The 20353-nt window shown below is 37.2% G+C and overlaps 1 protein-coding gene across 3 annotated transcripts; it reads left to right on the top strand.

Annotated features, from left to right (window-relative positions):
- The first annotated feature begins 1024 nt into the window (after positions 1-1024).
- Positions 1025-18582, top strand: arfgap3 (ADP-ribosylation factor GTPase activating protein 3). 3 transcript variants are annotated; one of them, XM_021320104.2, is made up of 16 exons: positions 1025-1194; positions 1767-1885; positions 3572-3644; positions 3777-3908; positions 4005-4085; positions 5153-5246; positions 5324-5383; positions 5493-5539; positions 8324-8478; positions 8572-8703; positions 8799-8900; positions 10446-10601; positions 14148-14274; positions 14373-14460; positions 15487-15611; positions 15705-18582. In XM_021320104.2, exons 1-16 carry the CDS (start codon positions 1126-1128, stop codon positions 15720-15722), a joined length of 1578 nt encoding a protein of 525 aa, XP_021175779.2. In that variant the 5' UTR covers positions 1025-1125; the 3' UTR covers positions 15723-18582. The 3 variants fall into 3 exon arrangements, with proteins under 3 accessions (XP_021175779.2, XP_021175778.2, XP_012725204.2); XM_021320103.2 differs by having other exon boundaries at positions 8799-8909; XM_012869750.3 differs by having other exon boundaries at positions 1026-1194; positions 8799-8924.
- The last annotated feature ends 1771 nt before the right edge of the window (positions 18583-20353 follow it).

Here is a 20353-nt window from a genome sequence, read left to right as displayed (position 1 = left end):
TGTTATAGCTGCAAAGGGTGGACCAACTTCACATTAAACCCTATGGATTAAGAATGGGATGTTACTTAAATTCATATGCGAGTCAAGGCAGGTGAGCGAATACTTTTGGCAGCAAACTATGTCTCTTAATGAAGTAGCTAATCATTTTTGGTTGCGCTATCCCATAATTATGGGATACTATTACCAATTGATGCGTGACAATCGTGTCTGGAGATTGTAGTTCATGAGGAGGTGGCCAATAAGTCAAAACTGTTAGATTTAATTATAATTATTGTCATAATTACAACATAGCCAAGTCAAAATGATGAGGTATGAATCATAATGATCTCATAATTAATGCTGTATCATAATGATGAGCTTGAAAAATTATTAGTATCTCATAATTAGGAGATAGCTAAGTCAAATGTATGAATATTTTTATAACAATATCTTGCAAATATGAGTTAGGCAATTATAAGATATTTCTTAGTTACAGGATGGCTAAGTCAAATTTTATATTTTATAATTATGAAGCTAAATCCCAATTCAATATCTTGTAATGCCAATGTGTCTCATAAATGTGTTAGGTAAACAAGTAAGTGATAATTAGGAACATTTTTGTGAAATGTCAAAATTTGAGAATTTAATCAGACTGATGGTTCCGAGTTAGTAAGACAATATTTCATATATATGCAATATAAATTCTATTAATGGAATTTTATTAATAATAGATAATATAATAATAATAATAATAATAGATTCTATTATTAATCTATTAATAATAGAATTCTATATATTCTACATATTCTATATATTAATAATAGAATATTATATAAATTCTATTAATAATAGAATTTATATAAATAATATTGAAAAAGGCTTCTCAATTTAAAAAAAAATCGCACTTAAAAGATGTAAAAAAAAAACAACCTTCCGGTCGTTTGCGTGTGCGGTACACTACATTACCCAGAAACCTCTCCTACATCAACAACACAACCACGGGTCGTGTTCAGCCAATCAGAGGTGGGCCGTGACGTTCTCCGACTGACGTGTCGCATTGGATTGTTATTGGGGAAAACACACGGAGGCTGTTTGGATGCCATTGCTTCAACAGCAGGCAGGTTCTAGCAGCAGACGGCCGAAACGATGGCGGAACCCAACAGGCAGGACATCGCTGCCATCTTCAAGCGACTGCGCTCCATTCCTACGAACAGGGTGAGTTTTAATGGACGCCGGACGTCGGGGAGCCTTTGACGAGGAAGTCCGATGATAGCTGACACGTCGCACTTTGTAAAAAAAAAAAAAAAACGTCCGTGTTGGGTCGCTTTAACCATCTTATCTGAGCTACTATCCGTTTTCTGTCATGTTAAATAAACCCGGCTGGTGGAAACATGTTGTTAAAACATTTTGATAACGTTCTGGCTACATTTTAGACGAAAATAGCGGCTTTTAAAAGTTTTTTTCCCTTTTTAAAAAAAAAAAAAAAAACATGTCGCGCTAGCTAAAAATAGACAAACGCCGACCTCCCCAGTTTTGCTAGTTTAAGCTTAGTTTAAGACATTTAGTCGGCACTAAAAACGCTTAAAAACGTCAGTTCTGACGTCGTTAATGGAAATAAAAATCCACACAGCTGTTTGAATCAATGCAACACGTACCTCAGACCCTACCAGCTGTTTGGTGCTGACTCACGGTGTTAGACTATTGATGTAAAATATCATTTCAGATACTGCCCCATGCCTCTCTGTCCCCTATTTATTTATTTATTTATTTGCTATTTTAATCCGCAGGTTTGCTTCGACTGTGCAGCTAAGAACCCCAGCTGGGCCAGCATCACCTACGGGGTGTTCCTCTGCATAGACTGCTCTGGTACTCACAGGTCTTTGGGAGTACACCTTTCCTTCATCAGGTAAGACATCAGGTTCCTCTTTGCAGATGAGCAAAGAGGAACCTGCATTTGTAGAAAGTTTTGGTCCACCAGCACCGGTGGCCGATGCAGATGGAAGATTTTAGTTTTTAATTAGGGCGAAATTATTACCGAAAAGTTAAAATTCTACAATTGAAAATGCTAAGTACAGCACAAAGCGTTCCTCTTTTAAAAACCTACTTTTGACAGGGTCTTTAACATCATTGGATAGTAACATCTATCCAATGTTATTGAATTACTCATTACTTTGGTGCATTAAAATCTGCTTTCTGCTTTGAATTCAATTATTAAAATTGGCTGATTACAGCAAGTGTTTTCAAAGAACAATTGACCCAAATACCGTTCTTATGTTGCTAAACCAAAAAGAGTAAAGCTTATTACTGTCAAATTAAATTTTTTTTTAAATAATTTGTAAATGGATGATCTTCTTTTAATATGACAAATTAGCAAACCCCCCTTTTTTAAGTTTTGGATCTACAATGATTTACACATTCATTTGATACAAAAAAGTCTGACTAATTTATTTAAATAATCATATTTTGTAGAGCAGGTAAAAAAAATAACAAATATTTTTGGTTTAAAAACAATTGTGTTAATATTATGGCCCTAATAATATTAGGGATGCAGGGAATCACTGTGTTGGATTTTTAAAGTATTTGTTTGTAAATTATGCGATAGACTGGCGACCTGTCCAGGTTGAACTTGCACAAGTACTTGATACACTAAATACTTTTTTGGCCCGCTGTAAATGTAAAGTAAATGGAAGTCTGGACATGTGTGGAGATTTGAAATGGAAAATTTGCAGGATCCCTGAAAGTTTGATCTGCCCCCTTTTTGTTGAAAGTCGATTGACATTGACTTTACAATTTAAGTTGCAAAGGGCAAGTATTTGAAAACGTTTATGCATATCCATTGATAAATAATATATCAGAAATGAAACCCCATGTCGCTGCCTTCCAGTTCCATAAACCGAAAATTTCCAAGAAAGGCCGTGGGTGGCAACAGGTGGTTTGTTTCTTGAATGCAATTCTGACTTGATTGTTTGAAAAAAATATATGTTGTTTATTTCCAGCAAAAATATGAACAAAGTAATAACTAAAAATATCTTGCAACATAGAAAAATTATCTGATGTTACAACTTCCAAAAAAATGATCAACATTCCTCAGAAAGTCACTTTACTAGGTTCCCACCACACCCTGCCATGTGTTCTTAATCTCTTAAATTAATTGAAATGACCGAAGTAATCTAAACAATTCTAAATATAAAATTAGAGATTTTGGTTTCAAACCAACTTAAATATATTAGCTCTGTCTTATTTCAAAACAAGTTATTTTGAAATAACTTATTTTCAAAAACTCTACATAAATGGCCTCAACACCCAGATAATTACATTTTATTGCACCATATATATAGACATACATGCAATGGAATCATTAAACCCTTGCAACAAAAAGTAGCTATCTATTTGAAAAATAAATCTTAATATGAAGCAATGAGAAACGTGCCTGTCACAAATGCTGGCGGAGGTGGCTTTTCCTGATTGATCTGTTCTCGTCAGCACAATTCAATTCAATTCAATTTTATTTATATAGCGCCAAATCATGAAACATGTCATCTCAATTTCACCGCAGCTAATCTTTGAATACTGTCTCTGCTCTGTCACACAGGTCCACTGAGCTGGATTTTAACTGGTCATGGTTCCAGCTTAGATGTATGCAGGTTGGAGGCAACGCCAGCGCTGTGAGTACCGAAGGAAGTCAGGAACTCTTCACCTAACCGTGACTCAAAAGTCGAGCATATCGCCAAAAACACGCTGATTTATTTTATTTATTTTTTCTTTCTCTGCGCTTGTTTTTGACTCTGCTTTTACAGATTGCATTTTTCAATCAACAAGGGTGCAAAGTCAGTGCCGCGAATGCCAAATACAACAGCCGTGCTGCCCAGCTGTACAGGGAGAAGATCAAAACTTTAGCAACACAAGCTACCAGACGTCATGGCACTGAGGTACACCAAACCTCTCTGGCCTCCGTTGCTTGTCGAACGACGCGTCTTAGGAGTTCAGATCACTGAATAAGTGTCTCTGCCTTTTTTCCGTTATAGCTGTGGCTTGACAGTCAGGGTCCTCTGTCTCCAACGTCACCAGAGGACAAGCAGGTGGACTTCTTCAGTCTTCATTCACAGGTAAAGAAGCGCTTTAGGTACAGAGACCTTGAAAAGATACCCTTTTACACTCCTAATGGGACTTTATTGTTGATAGCATCACTAGGTATATTGCTTTGTGCTGGTCAGTAGAATAAAATATCATAAAAATGCAGCTGCTTCCTCCTTAATTCTCAACACTAAATTGCACAAAGGGTTCTCTTTTTTGACAAATAAGTTTTGACATATTACGGCTTCCTGAAGAACTTACAACTTCCTTTGGTGTCCTGCCGACACATTTCTATCTGCAATTTGGAGGTGTTTGCACTTCTGTGAGGCGAGAGCAGCGTGTGCCAAAATCAGTGTCCCTGTTTGCGTTTATGAACAGGAAATTAATTTCTCTGTGATGCGCCGACATGAGGCTCCTAAAGTTGCTGTAGATTGGTTTATATAATTCATAACGGTTGGTCTAAGATCACGCCGAGCGGCTGTTTTACAGCGTGGCATTTCGGAGGGTCAGGCTCAGTTCGGTATTATTATTATTATTATTATTATTATTATTATTATTATTAAGTGATTTATTATTTTATTTATGATACTTTCTTACAGTTCTTTGGTACTGCCTGTAGATGGCGCCACGTTTGTTTATATCTGATTGTCGCGCCTGATGAGGTGGTTATTTTTAGGCTCAAAAATGACTATAAATACACAATCAGAATGGACACTTAGTGTATATGACCTTATTTTATCATAATCAAATGTTTGTTTGTCTTTTTTATAGGCATATAATGTGGCTTTTTGAATGATCTGCCCTTTTTGCTCTTTTTTTTTGTGTCTCAAAACTTGACTTTTGAATACATTTTACGCATTTCTTTTTAATGTGGCGATGCGGTACCAATATGTAGTTCTTAATATATCTTAATGTAGACTCTACTGTCATCTATGAGATAAAATTATTATTTAACTAGACTGCAAATGTTGCAAAAAGGATACCGGTTTAAGAATCTCTGTGTATATGCTGATGCACAGGTTTCTTCTTCTTCATGTATGTGCTTACACTGTCCAGTGAATAGGAAAATGGTATTTTAGCCTTTCTGTCTGTTTTCCAGGATCGACCCGAAAATCTGAACATGGCCAAAATGAGTCTCAGCAACCCCATATCAGAAAAGCCTTCAACCCCGGAAAGAGATGAAGATCGAAACGGTATCCGCTGTGACAGATGACTAAAAAAAGACGTCACTTTGTCATTTCTAAAAAACCCAACATGTTTCTGATTTCAGGAAATTCAGAAGAGGGTCCAAGCGTAGAATTACTAAGTGTTTCCCCAAAAGCAAACCCAGGTTTGTTTAAAACAAAATACAAACATTTACTTTAAGTCTTTAAGAACATTTCAAACTGCATCTTTATAACTGTGGAAACACTAAACTTGTTGTCTCTTGTTATTTTCAGAGCCTTCCTCACTTCTAAAAAAGAAACCAGCAGCCACCAAGAAAACGGTACGTGTAAACACATGCTACAGAAACATATTATGTAATGATGCATGTTTGCAAAACCCTGTATAAACATATGTTGGTAAACGTAATGACTTTAAGTAATAAAGCCGGTAGGTTGTTGCAGCTCAAGTGTGATTAAAGCCGCCGTCAGAAACTTGAGTGAACACTTGGTGTCTATCCATCTTGTTCAGTGGGTCTTAAATGTTTTTCTGTAGCGCCCTCATTTGAAGAAGGAACATTTTCAGGATCTCCATATGGCAGAAATAATATCAAGCCATTAATATTAAAGATAAACTTCAGTTACATTAAGTTTTGTGTTCTATTAGGAGTTATTTAACAGTATTTTATCATATTACTGACCGCAGGTACAGACCAAACAGCAGGGGGCGCTGTTGTCACATTTAGATTGATGTAGAAGGCCTGAAGTTTCTGGACAGAGCCCAACCTCTGCAATACCCACACTCCCCCTAGGGGGCGCACACCACCATTTAAGAAGCACTGATCCAGTTAAAAGGGGCTGCTTTTACAATATTTTAGCAAACTATAGAATAACTGGACAATCTACTACATCTTATTTAAAGTCTTTGTTACTGCAATTCTTTGAAGCTAAGAATGAAGGTAATATGTTGGCTTGAATACCTCTGGATCAAAGTAATATTCATATGTTTGTAATCTGAAAAAGTATAGAGGTTGCTTTTAGCATTTTCTCAGCCCATATAAATCAGGAGCGGAAAAAGCAAACTTTCCTAACTTGATTACCTTTTTGTATTATCCAGAAGATAAAAACAAAGAATGTGTTCTCTACAGATCTTTTCTTACATTCATTAATGTTTAGATCGCAGCCTTGATTTCTCATGTTCTGGATCAGAACTGGAGTTTTTCTCCAACTCATGGATTGTTTGGATTATAGAGTTAGACTGAAAATCGACACGTTCAGACCCCTAGTAGATTAATATTTTAATTTGTCATTTAACCAAAAAAGGTTTGTTTCCTTTCAGGATAAAATGGGTGTTTCTCATAAAACATTAAAATAGGATCGGTTCTGAATAAAATAATACCTATTTAAATTTCAGAACAAATCAGCATTTTTGAAAATAATGTCTTCCTTTCTCAATCGGTGAAATAAGATGCTTTTCGGCGTTACAGCAATTGAACCCTGACCAGGTTTTTGCTTGTTCCCACTGATACTTTATTTATTTTTAATGATGAGCTACACATTCTTGAGGCTGGAAGGCCTCCTAACCATCTCCCTAATCTTTATCAGATTTACCGGGACTGTGGCTGGGCCGCTTCAAAATGCTGATGTTCGGAAAAAAAATTTAATTTCAAAATGTGAAAGATTTATTTAATCCTGAATCTTCCGGGTGTATGAATACTTTTAGGCTGAAATGCAAATTGGAAAAGGGTAATTTTAAAGCTTTTATGGCCTTATACATGCATCGCTACCATAATAAAATAATATTAAATAAGAAGAATAGAGATCAAAGCAAACGGTCAAACCTAACATGGAACGTGAATTACCATTTGATTGGGTTTGGATTTGAGTCGTTAAAGTTTCTCTGATCCGGGTTAAAAGTGCAGGAAACGTCCCTCAGAAAGCTGCTTTGTTACATTGATGCTGGACTGTGGAGCAAACGGATAATAACTAACGTGGTACTTTTTTTTTAAGCAATATTTTATGAAAACCAACAAAAAACTTTTAAAAAATTTTTGCAGCGTTTGGGAAAGTATATGAAGCTAGTTTAACATCTGAATAGGAGGCAACTTGACTTGGTTAGCTATTTTTTTTTTTTTTTTGTTAAACCTGCCCCAAACACATTATAATTACTTAGCTGAAATGAGTTCAGGTTCTATGTTTAAACTAATAATACTTTTTTTAAATTATTATCAGGAAACTAGTTTTCAGACCTAATTTCAAAGATATTTCGTTGAGTATTTGGAGGTGTTTGCACTTCTCTTCTGTGAGGCGAGAGCAGCGTGTGCCAAAATCAGTGACCCTGTTTGCGTTTATGAACAGGAAATTAATTTCTCTGTGATTCGCTGACATGAGGCTCCTAAAGTTGCTGTAGATTGGTTTATATAATTCATAACGGTTGGTCTAAGATCACGCCGAGCGGCTGCTTTACCGCGTGGCATTTCGGAGGGTCAGGCTCAGTTCGGCATTATTATTATTATTATTATTATTATTATTATTATTATTATTATTATTATTAAGTGATTTTATTATTTTATTCATGATGCTTTCTGATAGTTCTTTGGTACTGCCTGTAGATGGCGCCACGTCTGTTTATATCTGATTGTCGCGCCTGATGAGGTGGTTATTTTTAGGCTCAAAAATGACTATAAATACACAATCAGAATGGACACTTGGTGTATATGACCTTATTTTATCATAATCAAACAACTAACGTGGTACTTTTTTTTTTTTTTTAAGCAATATTTTATGAAAACCAACAAAAAAACTTTTTTAATTTTTTGCAGAGTTTGGGAAAGTATATGAAGCTAGTTTAACATCTGAATAGGAGGCAACTTGACTTGGTTAGCTATTTTATTTTTTTTTTTTTTTTTTCGTTAAACCTGCCCCAAAAACCTTATAATTACTTAGCTGAAATGAGTTCAGGGTCTATGTTTAAACTAATAATACTTTTTTTTAAATTATTATCAGGAAACTAGTTTTCAGACCTAATTTCAAAGATATTTCGTTGAGTAAGTCACTCAGATCTCTGTAGACGCCGGTAGTTCATGAGATTCCCTTCTTTCTGCTCTCTGCGCCGTCTCTGTCTGCAGCTGGCTTCTAAGAAAGGCGGACTGGGCGCCCAGAAGGTCAGCAGCCAGAGTTTCTCCCAGCTGGAGAAGGCGGCTCAGGCTGCCGACAAACAACGAGAGAAAGAAGAGAGCTCCGGTGCCGGAGCCAAGAGGAGCGTCACACCCGAGGAGTCCAGGTATGAGAACCCTACCCAGATCAGGGAGCAGCACCTAAACGGATCGCTTTCTGCGTAATGCCAGCTCTGACCACGTCTTACTGTTCTCTTAAGCGCTCCATCCATGCGTCTGGCCTACAAAGATCTGGAGCAGCAGAGGAAAGTCGAGGAGCAGAAGATGAAGGGAATGGAGGGGAAGAAGAGGGAGCAAGCCGAGAGGCTGGGCATGGGTTTCGGCGCGAGGAGGTACGACGACGACGAAGAGCCGGTTTCTGCTAAAGAGTTTTTGCTTTCTCTGCATCTCGTTCTCATCTGGTCTCCTCCTCTTCCTCCCTCTGCAGCGGAGTCTCTCACTCCGTTATGTCAGATATGCACATCATCCAACAGGAAAGTCCGCTCGGAGCCAAGAGCACCAAAGGCCGGAGATTCACGGAGGAGGACGAGTACGAAGGGTCGTTTAGCTCAAGGTTACATATATATATGAGTTATCTTTGGTACTTTAATGTTTTCAATACAATTTTGAAGTTGTTTTATACAGGGTTCCCGCGGATCCTTAAAAAGTCTTAAAAGGCATTGAATTCTGTAATATAAAACTAAGGCCTTAATTGGCATTAAAATGTCTTAAATCAGTCTTTCTTAGGTCTTAAAATTGTTACCAGGTCATAAATAGGATTTTATTTTTGTAATCCTTACCAAACAGTATAATAATTGACACAATTATATTTTTTAAATTTACTGAACGGCTCAATGTAACCATTATTGGTTCTGTCCCGATAGCGGAACCAAAAAAAACTGTTGCAGCCGGACTATAGCTGTTAAAAAGAGTTGGCGCTGGTTATGTTGTGGTTTTTAAAACTGATTTATAGTTTATTTTAGTAGGGAACAAAACAAAGTTTGTGCATTCAGTTCAGTAGTTGTTAAAAATATATCTGTAATTTGTGTGTTTTTTTAGCTTTATTCCTATATGGAATGTTTTTCAAAATTTTAAACATGTCTACTGGGCCACAAAGTAATGGTTTATGTTAAAATAAACATTTGGGTGAAGTTGTCGCAATCAGGTTTATCTTGTTTATCGTGAAGTTGGTCTTAACTTTTTATTTCAAGTGGCATTAAAAAGTCTTAAAAAGTCTTGAATTTAACTTCCCTTATGCTGTAGGAACCCTGTTTATAATAAATGCTGCCAGCTCGGCGTTTATTTAAATAAACTGATCTGAGTTGCATCATATTGCTTTCCTCTGTTCTTGATTAGTTGGAAAGCAAAGTGGCATTTATTATTTATTGCATATTTAGATTCCAGTCACGCCCCGATTGGTTCCCTCTTGCTAAACATTCTGCAACAGCTTATGTCACAGCTACTCTTGCATCATAATAAATTCCCAAAAATCAAAAATTGCCAGAGTAGTTCGTAGGAGGAGGTTTTTCCGACTCACTCAAAACAAAAAGCACTCGTGGAGAAATTTCCAGTTTCAAAAGGTTCAGAAATATTCTGCGAGTTGACTTTCAAATGTAAAAGTTAATTGATGTGTGGTAGAAAAACTGTTTCACTCCTTCACCAAACAATCAGATCCACTTCAGCAGCTGCTTCTACTGACTGACAAGGAGGGTCTAAGCAAAACCAACAAATAAATAAACAAAAAATAGCTATACCGTTCACATAACCTTAGATCTATAACATTAATAATTTAGCAAAAACTAAATTAGTCTAATTCTTAATGGGCTCCAACAGCTTAGCTGTAGTTGAAGCAAGTCAGATTCAGCACTAGCCAGATTTATGATTGCTTTTAAAAAACTAATGTCCCCTAAATTAGATGTCGTCTGATTTATGTAACAGATTTTAGTAACAGTCTGGATGCTGTGCTGGGTTGTAAATAAAGAAGCCAAAAGTCTACGACTAGTTTTACTACTAATGTGCCTTTTTTAATGTCCTAATTTGTGCGTTATGGGGCTGTTGACATGCCAAAAAAAAAACTTTTAATTGTTGTTTTTAGGACCTCGTCACGGTTTGAGGATCAAACCGACACCTCTGATGGTTTCTCTGTGCGGTGGGGAGTTGATGGAGGCGACGGAGGAGGCTGGATGAAGGAGAGCAAGAAACCAGAGCCGGACTTCTACTTGTCCGCCACCATTTCTTCATTTGACGACAGGTCTGTATTCATTTTTAGTTATTCATGTTTTTTGTGCTGGTTATTTTAGTCTAAATTTAAATCAAAGGTCCCAGGTTGGAATCCTCGTTGCGTCAGGAAATGTATCCGTCATAAACTACAGCACCGTTCGTCCACAGTATTTAAAGTGCTTGACAGAAAAATGAAGAACCACAGATAAACTGATTGTTTCTAAGTATCAAACTCAAAATTTGAAACAAACTAATGAAGATATGATTAAAAATGACCCAATAAAGGAATCTATGGAGAGCTGCTTACCTCCAGTGAGAAGTCAACTACGGCTACGTTCACACTGCAGCGAAACGAGACTCAATTTGTGCCACTTCCATATATGGTGCTAATTCAGATACAAATTGGATATTTTTCAAAGCGTCTGCAGTCTGAGAGTTCCTGTCGAATTTTATCCGTGTTCACGTCACACTCCTGTCCCTCGCTAAACATCCACACAGTAGCAGATGTTGGCGCTCCATAGAAGACCAGTAACAGCTGTGCTGCTTTCTTCTTAACTTACTTCATCTTGCTATAATGTGATCTTAATATCATCCGCTCAACAGCTTTCTAATAATGAGAGATGCCGGCCGGTAGGGCTGCTCTATTATTGTAAAAAATTATGACGATTATTTTGATGGAAATTGAGATCTCTTATTTAACAAGATTATTCATCAACTTTGATAACACAAGTTTATTGAACATGAACAATGGTTGTGAAACAATGTTTTTCTTAGGATTTCAAACATTTTTGGGAAAAAAAATTAGACCAATAAAGATAAATAAAGTCGTTTGTCGCTAACGGGAGTGACCAACGACAGTGGCTAATGGCTTTCATCGCCACCGTGGGCAAGACCCAACACACGACGACAGCGTTTCAAATCATACTGATGTTTTCCAGGAATTTTATTGGCTCTGAAATTTGATATTTTGAAAGCAGTCCATGACCGACAAGGATAAATAGCTGGAATTGACTGAAATCTTGCTTTTATGTCGACTCCACAGAAGAAAAACAGCCCTGGGTTCATCCTATATTGGAGACAAGGAATCAGCACAGATATCGTCATTTTAAGGGTGGACCTCACGGCTGATAAATAGTTTTAGCGCCACGTGACGATGACAAAAGTTACACATGGTTCAACTTGTGTCGCGTCGGAAGGCCCTGTGTGCACATCAACGTGTATGAGCTTTAAATTTCACACGCACAAATTTCCCTGTCCGCTTTGCTGGAGGAGGACCGCCGACTGTCGCCTCATCGCTCCATAGGAAATGGATGGAGAGGGAGCGACGTTGATCCCCGTGTGTCGAGCCCACTGTGCGATGCAGCTACGATAGCATAGCGGGGTTTGAACACTACTGCTACTTGTTTGACCAACGGCTCTCTTTTTCAACCCTTAAAGAAAAATTGCTCTGTAATTAATGTTCTTACTTCAAGATTACTGAGCAATAAAATTACAACGTCTAAGCTTTTTAATTTCATACGTCACAATAAACAGTTAAGCTTGGCAAGGATGGGTCAAAAAATGTCCTACAATGTAAGCTAATGATGCACACAGGGTCCGAAATTAACACTCGCCAGTCGCCAAATGCGAGTAAATCTCCCGTTTGACGAGTGAATTTCAGAGGGCTTGCTGCCACATGGCGAGTAAATGTTTGTACCAAAAAACATAAAAATAACAAAACCCATCTGGGCTGCGGATGATCCGTTCACAGCTCTGTCCATCCAGAGCTCAGTCTAGACCCGCCTTCTGCGGAGCTGGTTCAGCTCCTTTCACATTCAGAACCAGTCATGGCTGCAAGCTGGATCAGAAAACAGATCTGCTAACCAGAGGCAATCTAAAACGCCAATTAGTCTGTGTAGCCTATAAGTTCCGTTCTTATTTATTCAGCATTTTTTTTTAACTACGTGCGCTGCGGTTTTGCGCCACTGTTATTGCGGCGCCCCCCCCAGGTGCTTTTATCAGCGGCCAGCCTTCAAAACGTGAATCACTGCGTACCAAAATGTCCCAATTAAAGTCAATAGGAGAGTCGGTAACTGTATTTCATGCTCTTTGGTTTTTAACGACACAGAACCAGTGGTGCTTCGGTGGGCGTGGTGCCTTGCGCTTGAATTCAGGTGCACAAAATTACGTTACATGTAATTTAGGTGCTCACAGGGTCATTTTAAGGAACTTGTAACATCGGAGGCTGCAGCTCAGACCAATTATTTATTATCTCCTCCCTAAAGGAGCCCTTTAGAGTCTTTATTTATGCATCCCCACTGTTTATTCCTCGCGCGCAGCGCACCAGGGTGAAATCCAGCAGCTGGATCATGCGTAAAGACACAGCGTGAACCCTGTGTGCTTTAAGTGTTGCAGCTGAGGGAAAATGTTGGGATGTATAGGCTTAATGAACCTCCGCCTCATTCACCTACATGGATAGACTAATGATAATCTGTAGTGTTTTTTATTGCTTGGATGTGAATCTGATAATTCATATTGTGTCTTTTATAATCAACTACAATATATTTTTTTTTTTTATCAAAGTCAGGAAACAGATTTCTCTTCCACGGTCCAGTCAGCCACGCCGCCAACCACGCCCCTGAAAAGTAACATAGTATCACTCTTGATTTCTATAAAAATTGAGGTCTGGTGAGGATCCATATTTTGGCCGGTAAAAAATATACCTGGCTGGTTGATTTTTACATCTACCGGCCAACTTGGCCGGTGAATCAGGAAGTTAATTTCGGACACTGGATGCACATAAAACACCTTTTTTTTTTTTTTTTTTTTTTTTTTTTTTTTTTTTTTTAAATAGGGAACATTATCCAGAATTACAGGCTAGTTTGGCTCAAGACCAAAAGGGGGCACTGAATTAACTATATTACAATTTTTAAACCGCTGTCACATTGGGTACCTTAGAGGGACACAGTGAAAATTACAAACTGACTCTAAAAGCCATTTGTTTTGCGTGCGTGTATCGTGTTCAACTTAAAGTAATTTAACGTTTTTAAATGATTTGACAGGAATTTTGATAACGTATTGATTTCTGCTTTGTCGCTTGATTTATTTACTACCCAATGATACCAAGTCAGCTCTAAGTGTAGTAAAATATTCAATATTTGAGTTATTATAGAAGTATACCATACCAGCTTTATTTATAAAGCTCTTTAAACACTCACAGGACAAAAAAGGCTGTACAGAGTAATTAAACAGCAGTCATACCGTTAAACCATTATTAAAATCAATAAGCCCTGAATAAATGAAACAGCCCTATAATAAAATAATAGACCAATCATAGAATCACGGAAGAAACAAAGTAAAAAGAAACGAAGTAAAATGTCTTATTACTAATTTTATATGCTTTTTATTTACAAAGTGTAGCAAATGTAGTCACGTTAAAACGTATCAGAATATTTGTTTAGATTTTGTTTTGCAAAAATTAAGACGTATAACGTTTCTGTCTGGATAGCTGCATGATGCGTCCGTAGAACCAACATTTTCGATTATTTACCATTTTATTTGCTGCTGCAGTGTGATGTATATAATTTTCCATCAACAGGGCCGTTGCCAGGAAAAAAGTCGACGTGACTCCCGCCTCGGATTCTGGAGAAGCTCGGAAAAAGTTTGGCAACGATGTCAAAGCCATCTCCTCTGATATGTATTTTGGAAAACAAGACAACTCTGAGGTGCACAGTCAGAGAATATGAGCACAAAGTGGCGTTTTATGCTCATTAGTGCGGCATCTTCATGTAAAAGATTAAATTTTTTTATTTTCCTCCATCAGTACGAAACCAGGACACGACTGGAGAGATTTTCAGGGAGTGCCTCGATAAGCTCAGCGGACCTTTTTGATGATCCAAAGAAAGAAACTGGTACTAACTTTTTGTTAGTTTACAAACTGTAAATAAATGTCTTCGCTTCTGCAGTACAGGACGTATTACTTCATAAATTAAAGGATAATTCTCGTGATTTTTAATACATTTTCCTTTCCAATCGTGTTTCAGCGCTTCTACCTCACAGTACACTGCAAAAAGGGAACTAAAAATAAGTACAATTTTCTTAAAATATGTATATTTTTCCTTGATTTGAGCAGCTAAATAAGATTATTTGCCAATGGAATGAGTATTTTTACCCCTAAAATAAGATAATTAGACATCCTGCACTTGAAATAAGAATATGGAGATTAATTGTTCTCATTTTAAGTGTAAAAATCTTATTCCATTGGCAAATAGTCTGATTTACCAGCTCAAATCAATTAAAAATACACTAATTTCAAGAGGATTTTACCCACTTTTAGTTCCCTTTTTGCAGTGTATTTAAATTCTTACCGTCTTTAAAGTAGAAAAATGTGTCAAAAAAGCAGGAGCGAGCAAAAACACAACCAGTGATGGTGAAATCACTCAAATCCTCCTGTTCTGACGCAAGTCAGCAAAGCAAACATTTAAATATGCGGATTTAAAAAGTGAACAAGAGAAAGTCAGGAAATATGTAGCCTGAGAGCAGCTGCCTGGATATCTAACAAACAAACACTCTACTCAGGGATTTAAAAGCTCTCCATGGCGAGCCTAATCTACCCATAATTCATCGCTGTACAGAATGAATGCTTGAAATGTAATTGAAACGCTGAAACAATTCAGTTATTATTACCAGGCATTGCAGCGATGGTGGAAAACACAGCAGTAGTGAATGGAAGCAGCTGAAAGTCTCACTTTTCTGCACAAGATCCGTTTTGTGTTTTGCTGGTCGGGGATTAACGTTAATCAAGCTGTAGAAAAACTGTTTGTTTACAGTTCGTTAAAAAAATAAAGTCAATTAAGTTAATGTTAGAGGTGGTGGTAAAATGTAATTAAAGCAATAATTAAATAAGGAGTTTTAAAAGTCTAGTTTGATGTTTGCAGGAAGTTCATATCGTCTGAGCAACGTCCTGCCCAGCGCTCCTGACATGTCGCAGCTCAAGCTCGGCGTGCGCTCCGTCGCGGGGAAACTGTCGGTCATGGCTAGCGGCGTAGTCAACACAATTCAGGTCAGTCAAACACTGGAAACTCTGTTTAAAAAGAAATAAAATAATCCCGCGCATCTGCAACGTCTCCCTGACCTCGTTGTGCTTCGTTTTCAGGACCACTACAATTCCTAAGGGACAGCGTGGGTGTAGGTAGGATTTCCAGTGAGCCCACACCTTCGAAGAGACGTCAATGCTCCGTAGCAAGTCTGCACATCTACCACAAAATTACCCGTTGTATATTTTTGGTATTAAGTGATGTGTGGAGAAATAAAAACATTATATATATCGGATGATTTCTGTTTAACTTACAGACTTGAAAATCAATTACTCTGCTTTAAGGTTTCGGGGTTTATTTGTTTAGAAATGCTGGAATCAGCAGATTGAGTAGCTTTGAGGTGTCATGAAGAGAGGTTATTCCTTTTTTTTTAATTATTATTTATGTAATCAAATCAACACTAGTGTCAGTTTTGATAATCTTGTTCCGCCATCGTCCTTCGGTTTGTCATGCTACAAGTTTCTCTTGTGTTAATCCACAAAAGCTCGAAAGTGTCCTTTCAAGAGCCCAAAGTGCACTTAGGTTAGCTTCCTCACAGGCCAGACCCAAAGATGGCAGACGCCTTTAGGGACCAGAGAGTTACTTGGACGTAACCTGATAAAAGCTAATAATGTTGCCTTCAGTTGCTCCGTTTTATGCTCTGAGTTGAGCTCATGCAAATGAAGTCGTGTGAAGTAGAAATGATTAATTGAAGCTTTCGTACAACCCTGTTTGAGAGGTTTTCTTAACTTTCAGCGTGGGCTTGAATGTCATTTTAATTTTGGGCTTTAAGGGATTCAGTTAATCTGTTCCATTGTTGTTTTTTTTCCCATGCTGATTTTTTTTTTTTAGGCAACAAACGGCTTCAGTGATTTTTACCAATTAGAGCTGGATAACAAGTTTGGTTAAAAATTGCCAACCAAATACGTACTAGACAACTCTTCTGGAGAGAATCGGTAGAAATGATTTAAACTGGTAGGTTTCCTGGCGTTGGCCCGCTTGATCCATTTTTAGGACCTGCTGTGATAAGTTTGGACCCTCAAGCTCACAAGTTAAGGTGAGGTTGAAGACTTTGGAAGGAGACCACGACGTTCTAGAGCATTTCAACCCTTAGCATGATGCTAACGCCGCCGTAACAGCTGGTACAATGTTGGCACAGCTTGACAAGCTTTAAGTTGACTCCTATAGAAAATCTTTATGTTCTTCTCGTCTGATTAGAAGGTGTTCGGACAGGTTTAATGCTATATATTTTAGAACCGGGCCTTCTTTCTTGGTCGGTACCCTCTCTATCCCTGTGGATATTAAAACCATTGCCGTAGACGGTCATGATGTTGCCCCTAAAAGCTTCTGTTGATGCTAGGCTAAAACTTTGTTGGTTCTGTAACGTTCTAGCACATTTCCTTTCCTCCGAGGGTGACAGTTTGGGTCAGAGGGTCGGAAACTTGGACACGACTGGGCGTTCGAACGACAATGACGCTAAACACGTGAGAACGACGCTTTTGGAAGAAACTGAGAATCTGCAGATGGTTTTAAAAGCCGGGTCGGTGCCAGGAAACGCTCTTCTTCTAAGAAGAATTATCAAACGTCCGGTCAGAAATATACAAGGAGCTCTAAACTTGTGCAAGCAACTTTTAAAGTGACTGAGGTTTGTGTTGTGTAATAATTTAATCGTTAAGAAATGCGTTAAAAACATTAATTATTAGCTAAATGCTAATATTTCCGCCCATGTGCAGCGAATGTAAACTTGTCATCGGCTCTCTCTGTCACACGTAAACTTGACTTTGTAGGAAGAATAAGAGATAAATGTAAAACATTCCTCATCTGAATTTTCTCACCAAAGACAATCATTTATACATATTTTTTTTCTGTTTAAAAAACAAAACAAAAACCTTGCTACAGACTATTAAGAGTTCAGTTTTGCTTTGTGTGTTCATTGCACTATTTAATGTTTTTTCTTCAGTTCTGATATTTACTATTCTCTATTGTGAAATTAAACAGGTGCCTTTTAATGCTGTAAGGTTGGATTTTGTTGAAAAAAAATTCTCCTCTGGAAATCTGTGGTGAATTTTTTACAGTGTTCTGTAGGAAATCTTGTCTTAATTGCAATTTTTTTTTTTGTTAGTGTTGTTATAGTTGCTTCTGAAACTTCGTGTCTGCTGTCTTGTGTAAATATAGATGGTTCACTTCACTAATAGACCAAACTACCTGGATGCTGTATTGGGCATGCAGAAAGTCTGGTTGCAGTCCAATAGTCTGCTGGTTAAAAGACAAGATCCAGGTAGTCGCAGAGTTAAAAACTGCTTAGATTTGCTCAGATAATAAGATGCTTGGAAGCTAGCTCAAGATTTCCTAAATTTAAGTAAGTCTGGTATTCAGAGACCTAAACTTGCCGCCACCAGTGCCCCAAAAATGCACTGCAAACACTTCCCACATGTCCTTTATCTACTTTCTTTTCTTTTACAGATTTATTTTAGACTCTGAACAGGATGTTAATTTTCCTCTGTGTCCTCTGTTTGATTTCTCTGAAGGTTGATTTGGCAGGTTTTGTATAAAACCCGGAAAAGTCCAATAATTTTACGTCGTTAACCAAATGTGTTTGATCAAATCGCTGCAGGCCTCGGTCCAAAGAACTTTGTTTATTCCCCCTGATTTCATTATGATGGTGGGATTCTTGTTACCCGTTTACTCCAAATTAATTTGAAGTTTCCACATGGCAGCTTTGGCTTCAGTGATCTTTGTCTCCGAGTTAATTATGCATTTATCATTGATAATTGATATCATTTTTTTTTTGTAGGAATGTTTGTGTATTTTTGCAATTTGTTTAATTTGCTTGTTCCCTTCATAGTTTGTGCGAGACACATCCTGAAGATAAGACGGAACCACAGTAATGGCTGTGTAGTCTGTTTGTAGAGAGCTTTTGGTTATCATTTATATATAAAATAAAGCTACTGCTAATCATGTTTTGTCCGTTTTTGATGCACATTTTATTTAGGGACTCTGCAACTGGGTCAAATAACCATTAATTGTCTACATCCATATTTTCATCGTCTCTGAGCAGCTTTCTTGTTTCAGGAGAAAAGCTTCCTGCTGTTCCTTACATGACTTCCTGTGGCCTTTCATTTATCTTCCTCTTTTTCCTCAATCATAAATGCAGAATTTGCTTACTGAGTTGAAGGAAAAGCATTCGCCCAGCATCATGCTGCCACCACCAGGTTTCAGGAAAGGATCGTGTTCGGTGGGGGCAGTCGTAAAACATGACAAAATCAAAGCATTGTAGCTTCCAGTCTATTTTGACCGTTTTTAAGTCTCAAATAGCCGATAATGGCTTTGACTTGTTTGTTCGGGGAAACGAGTGCGACACGTATTCAGAAATACACATTTTCATCCATATACAAACATAAGTTGTATTACCCAACTGTTTGTGTTGCAGTTGTTCATTTTATTTATGTTTTAGGATTAATTAACACATTGTCCCTGATCATTTTTGTTACTTTTTTTAATTTATGTCACTAATTAGGATTTTTGTTGTACTGTACAAACAAAAGTATGAAGAAAATGATGCTGAACTCTCTTAAGAGGCAGAGATTAATATGCTCCCGTCAGTTTAGGAGGAAAGAAGTGTCTTGGTGAGTTTGCAGCTGTGACAAAATGTCTCGATTTCCTAATGATATACTGAAAAAAAATCATTTAGCTTTGAGTTAAAAGATACCTGAAAAATCTAAATTCAATGTGGCACTGTATCTCTACACATTTTAATCCTTGGGTGGCCTAGACTTTTTGTTAAGACGTAACTACAAGTGTCTAATTTGGAATAACCAGGATATGTTACAAACGTAAAGCATTATTTATTAAGAACTGGATGGGTCATGGTATTTTATTTGTCAAACAATTATTTAAGAATTTAAGGACAGACCAATGAATTATAGAAATAATCCAAAGAAATAATATTAGTAAATCTGCATAGGTTTTTTTTTTTCTTTTCTTTCTGGAACAATCTATATTCTGATATAGATTGGAAGGAGACATGGTTGTTGCCAAGAAAAGTTTGTCCAGATGTTATCCTGTTAATTCAGTACTAGCTAAATATATCCCAAATCTTAATCCGCGTTGTTCCTTTTGTCATGACAATGAAACATTAACTCACCTTTTCTGGGAATGCACCACAAATAAAACTTTTTTGTTCTGACCTTAATATTTTTCTTTAACAGCAAGTTAGATATCCTTACTGCACTGGATATTAAACATGTTTTCTTTGGTGTTTCTCGTGTTAAAACATCTGGGGCAAAAGATGTCATTAACTTTCTTATTTTGAGCTGCTTTTTAGACTTTAACTCTTTGCACTAACTCTAATGATATAAAGCCTTATGTAAAGAATTTGATTTGCGACCCTTTGTTTTCTCTACATTTATCTCTGCAGTTCAATTGAATTTAAAAATACTTTATTTATCCCAGAGGGAAATTAAGTTTTGCAAGTTAATTAACAATAGTGAATAATAAATTATTGTGCAAAAGAAGAAAGAAACAAAAATGAACAAAACAGACATGTCACGAAAAAAGTGCTTGAAATCTTAATTTAGGTGGTAGATTATTTATTTAATCCTCAACAAAACTGATGGCAAAATATTTTAATTTCCTTTTACCTAAAATATTCAAATAAATCCTGAGATTCAGAGCAGATCCCTTCTCGATCCTCTCGCCAACGTGGCTTTGGTGCTGCGTTCAAGGAACT

The sequence above is a fragment of the Fundulus heteroclitus genome, chromosome 17 (assembly GCF_011125445.2).
Source record: "Fundulus heteroclitus isolate FHET01 chromosome 17, MU-UCD_Fhet_4.1, whole genome shotgun sequence".
Classification (NCBI taxonomy): domain Eukaryota; kingdom Metazoa; phylum Chordata; class Actinopteri; order Cyprinodontiformes; family Fundulidae; genus Fundulus; species Fundulus heteroclitus.
Note: the sequence above shows the minus strand (reverse complement) of the source record. Positions and strands in the feature narration are given on the sequence as shown.

What these genes read in the sequence shown, in the direction of transcription:
- arfgap3 (XM_012869750.3), top strand. Translation starts at nt 1,126, where the DNA reads ATGGCGGAACCCAACAGGCAGGACATCGCTGCCATCTTCAAGCGACTG. An exon ending in TTGGAGGCAACGCCAGCGCT is followed by an intron (nt 3,645 to 3,776) that starts GTGAGTACCGAA and finishes CTGCTTTTACAG; the next exon opens with ATTGCATTTTTCAATCAACA. An exon ending in TTCCCCAAAAGCAAACCCAG is followed by an intron (nt 5,384 to 5,492) that starts GTTTGTTTAAAA and finishes TGTTATTTTCAG; the next exon opens with AGCCTTCCTCACTTCTAAAA.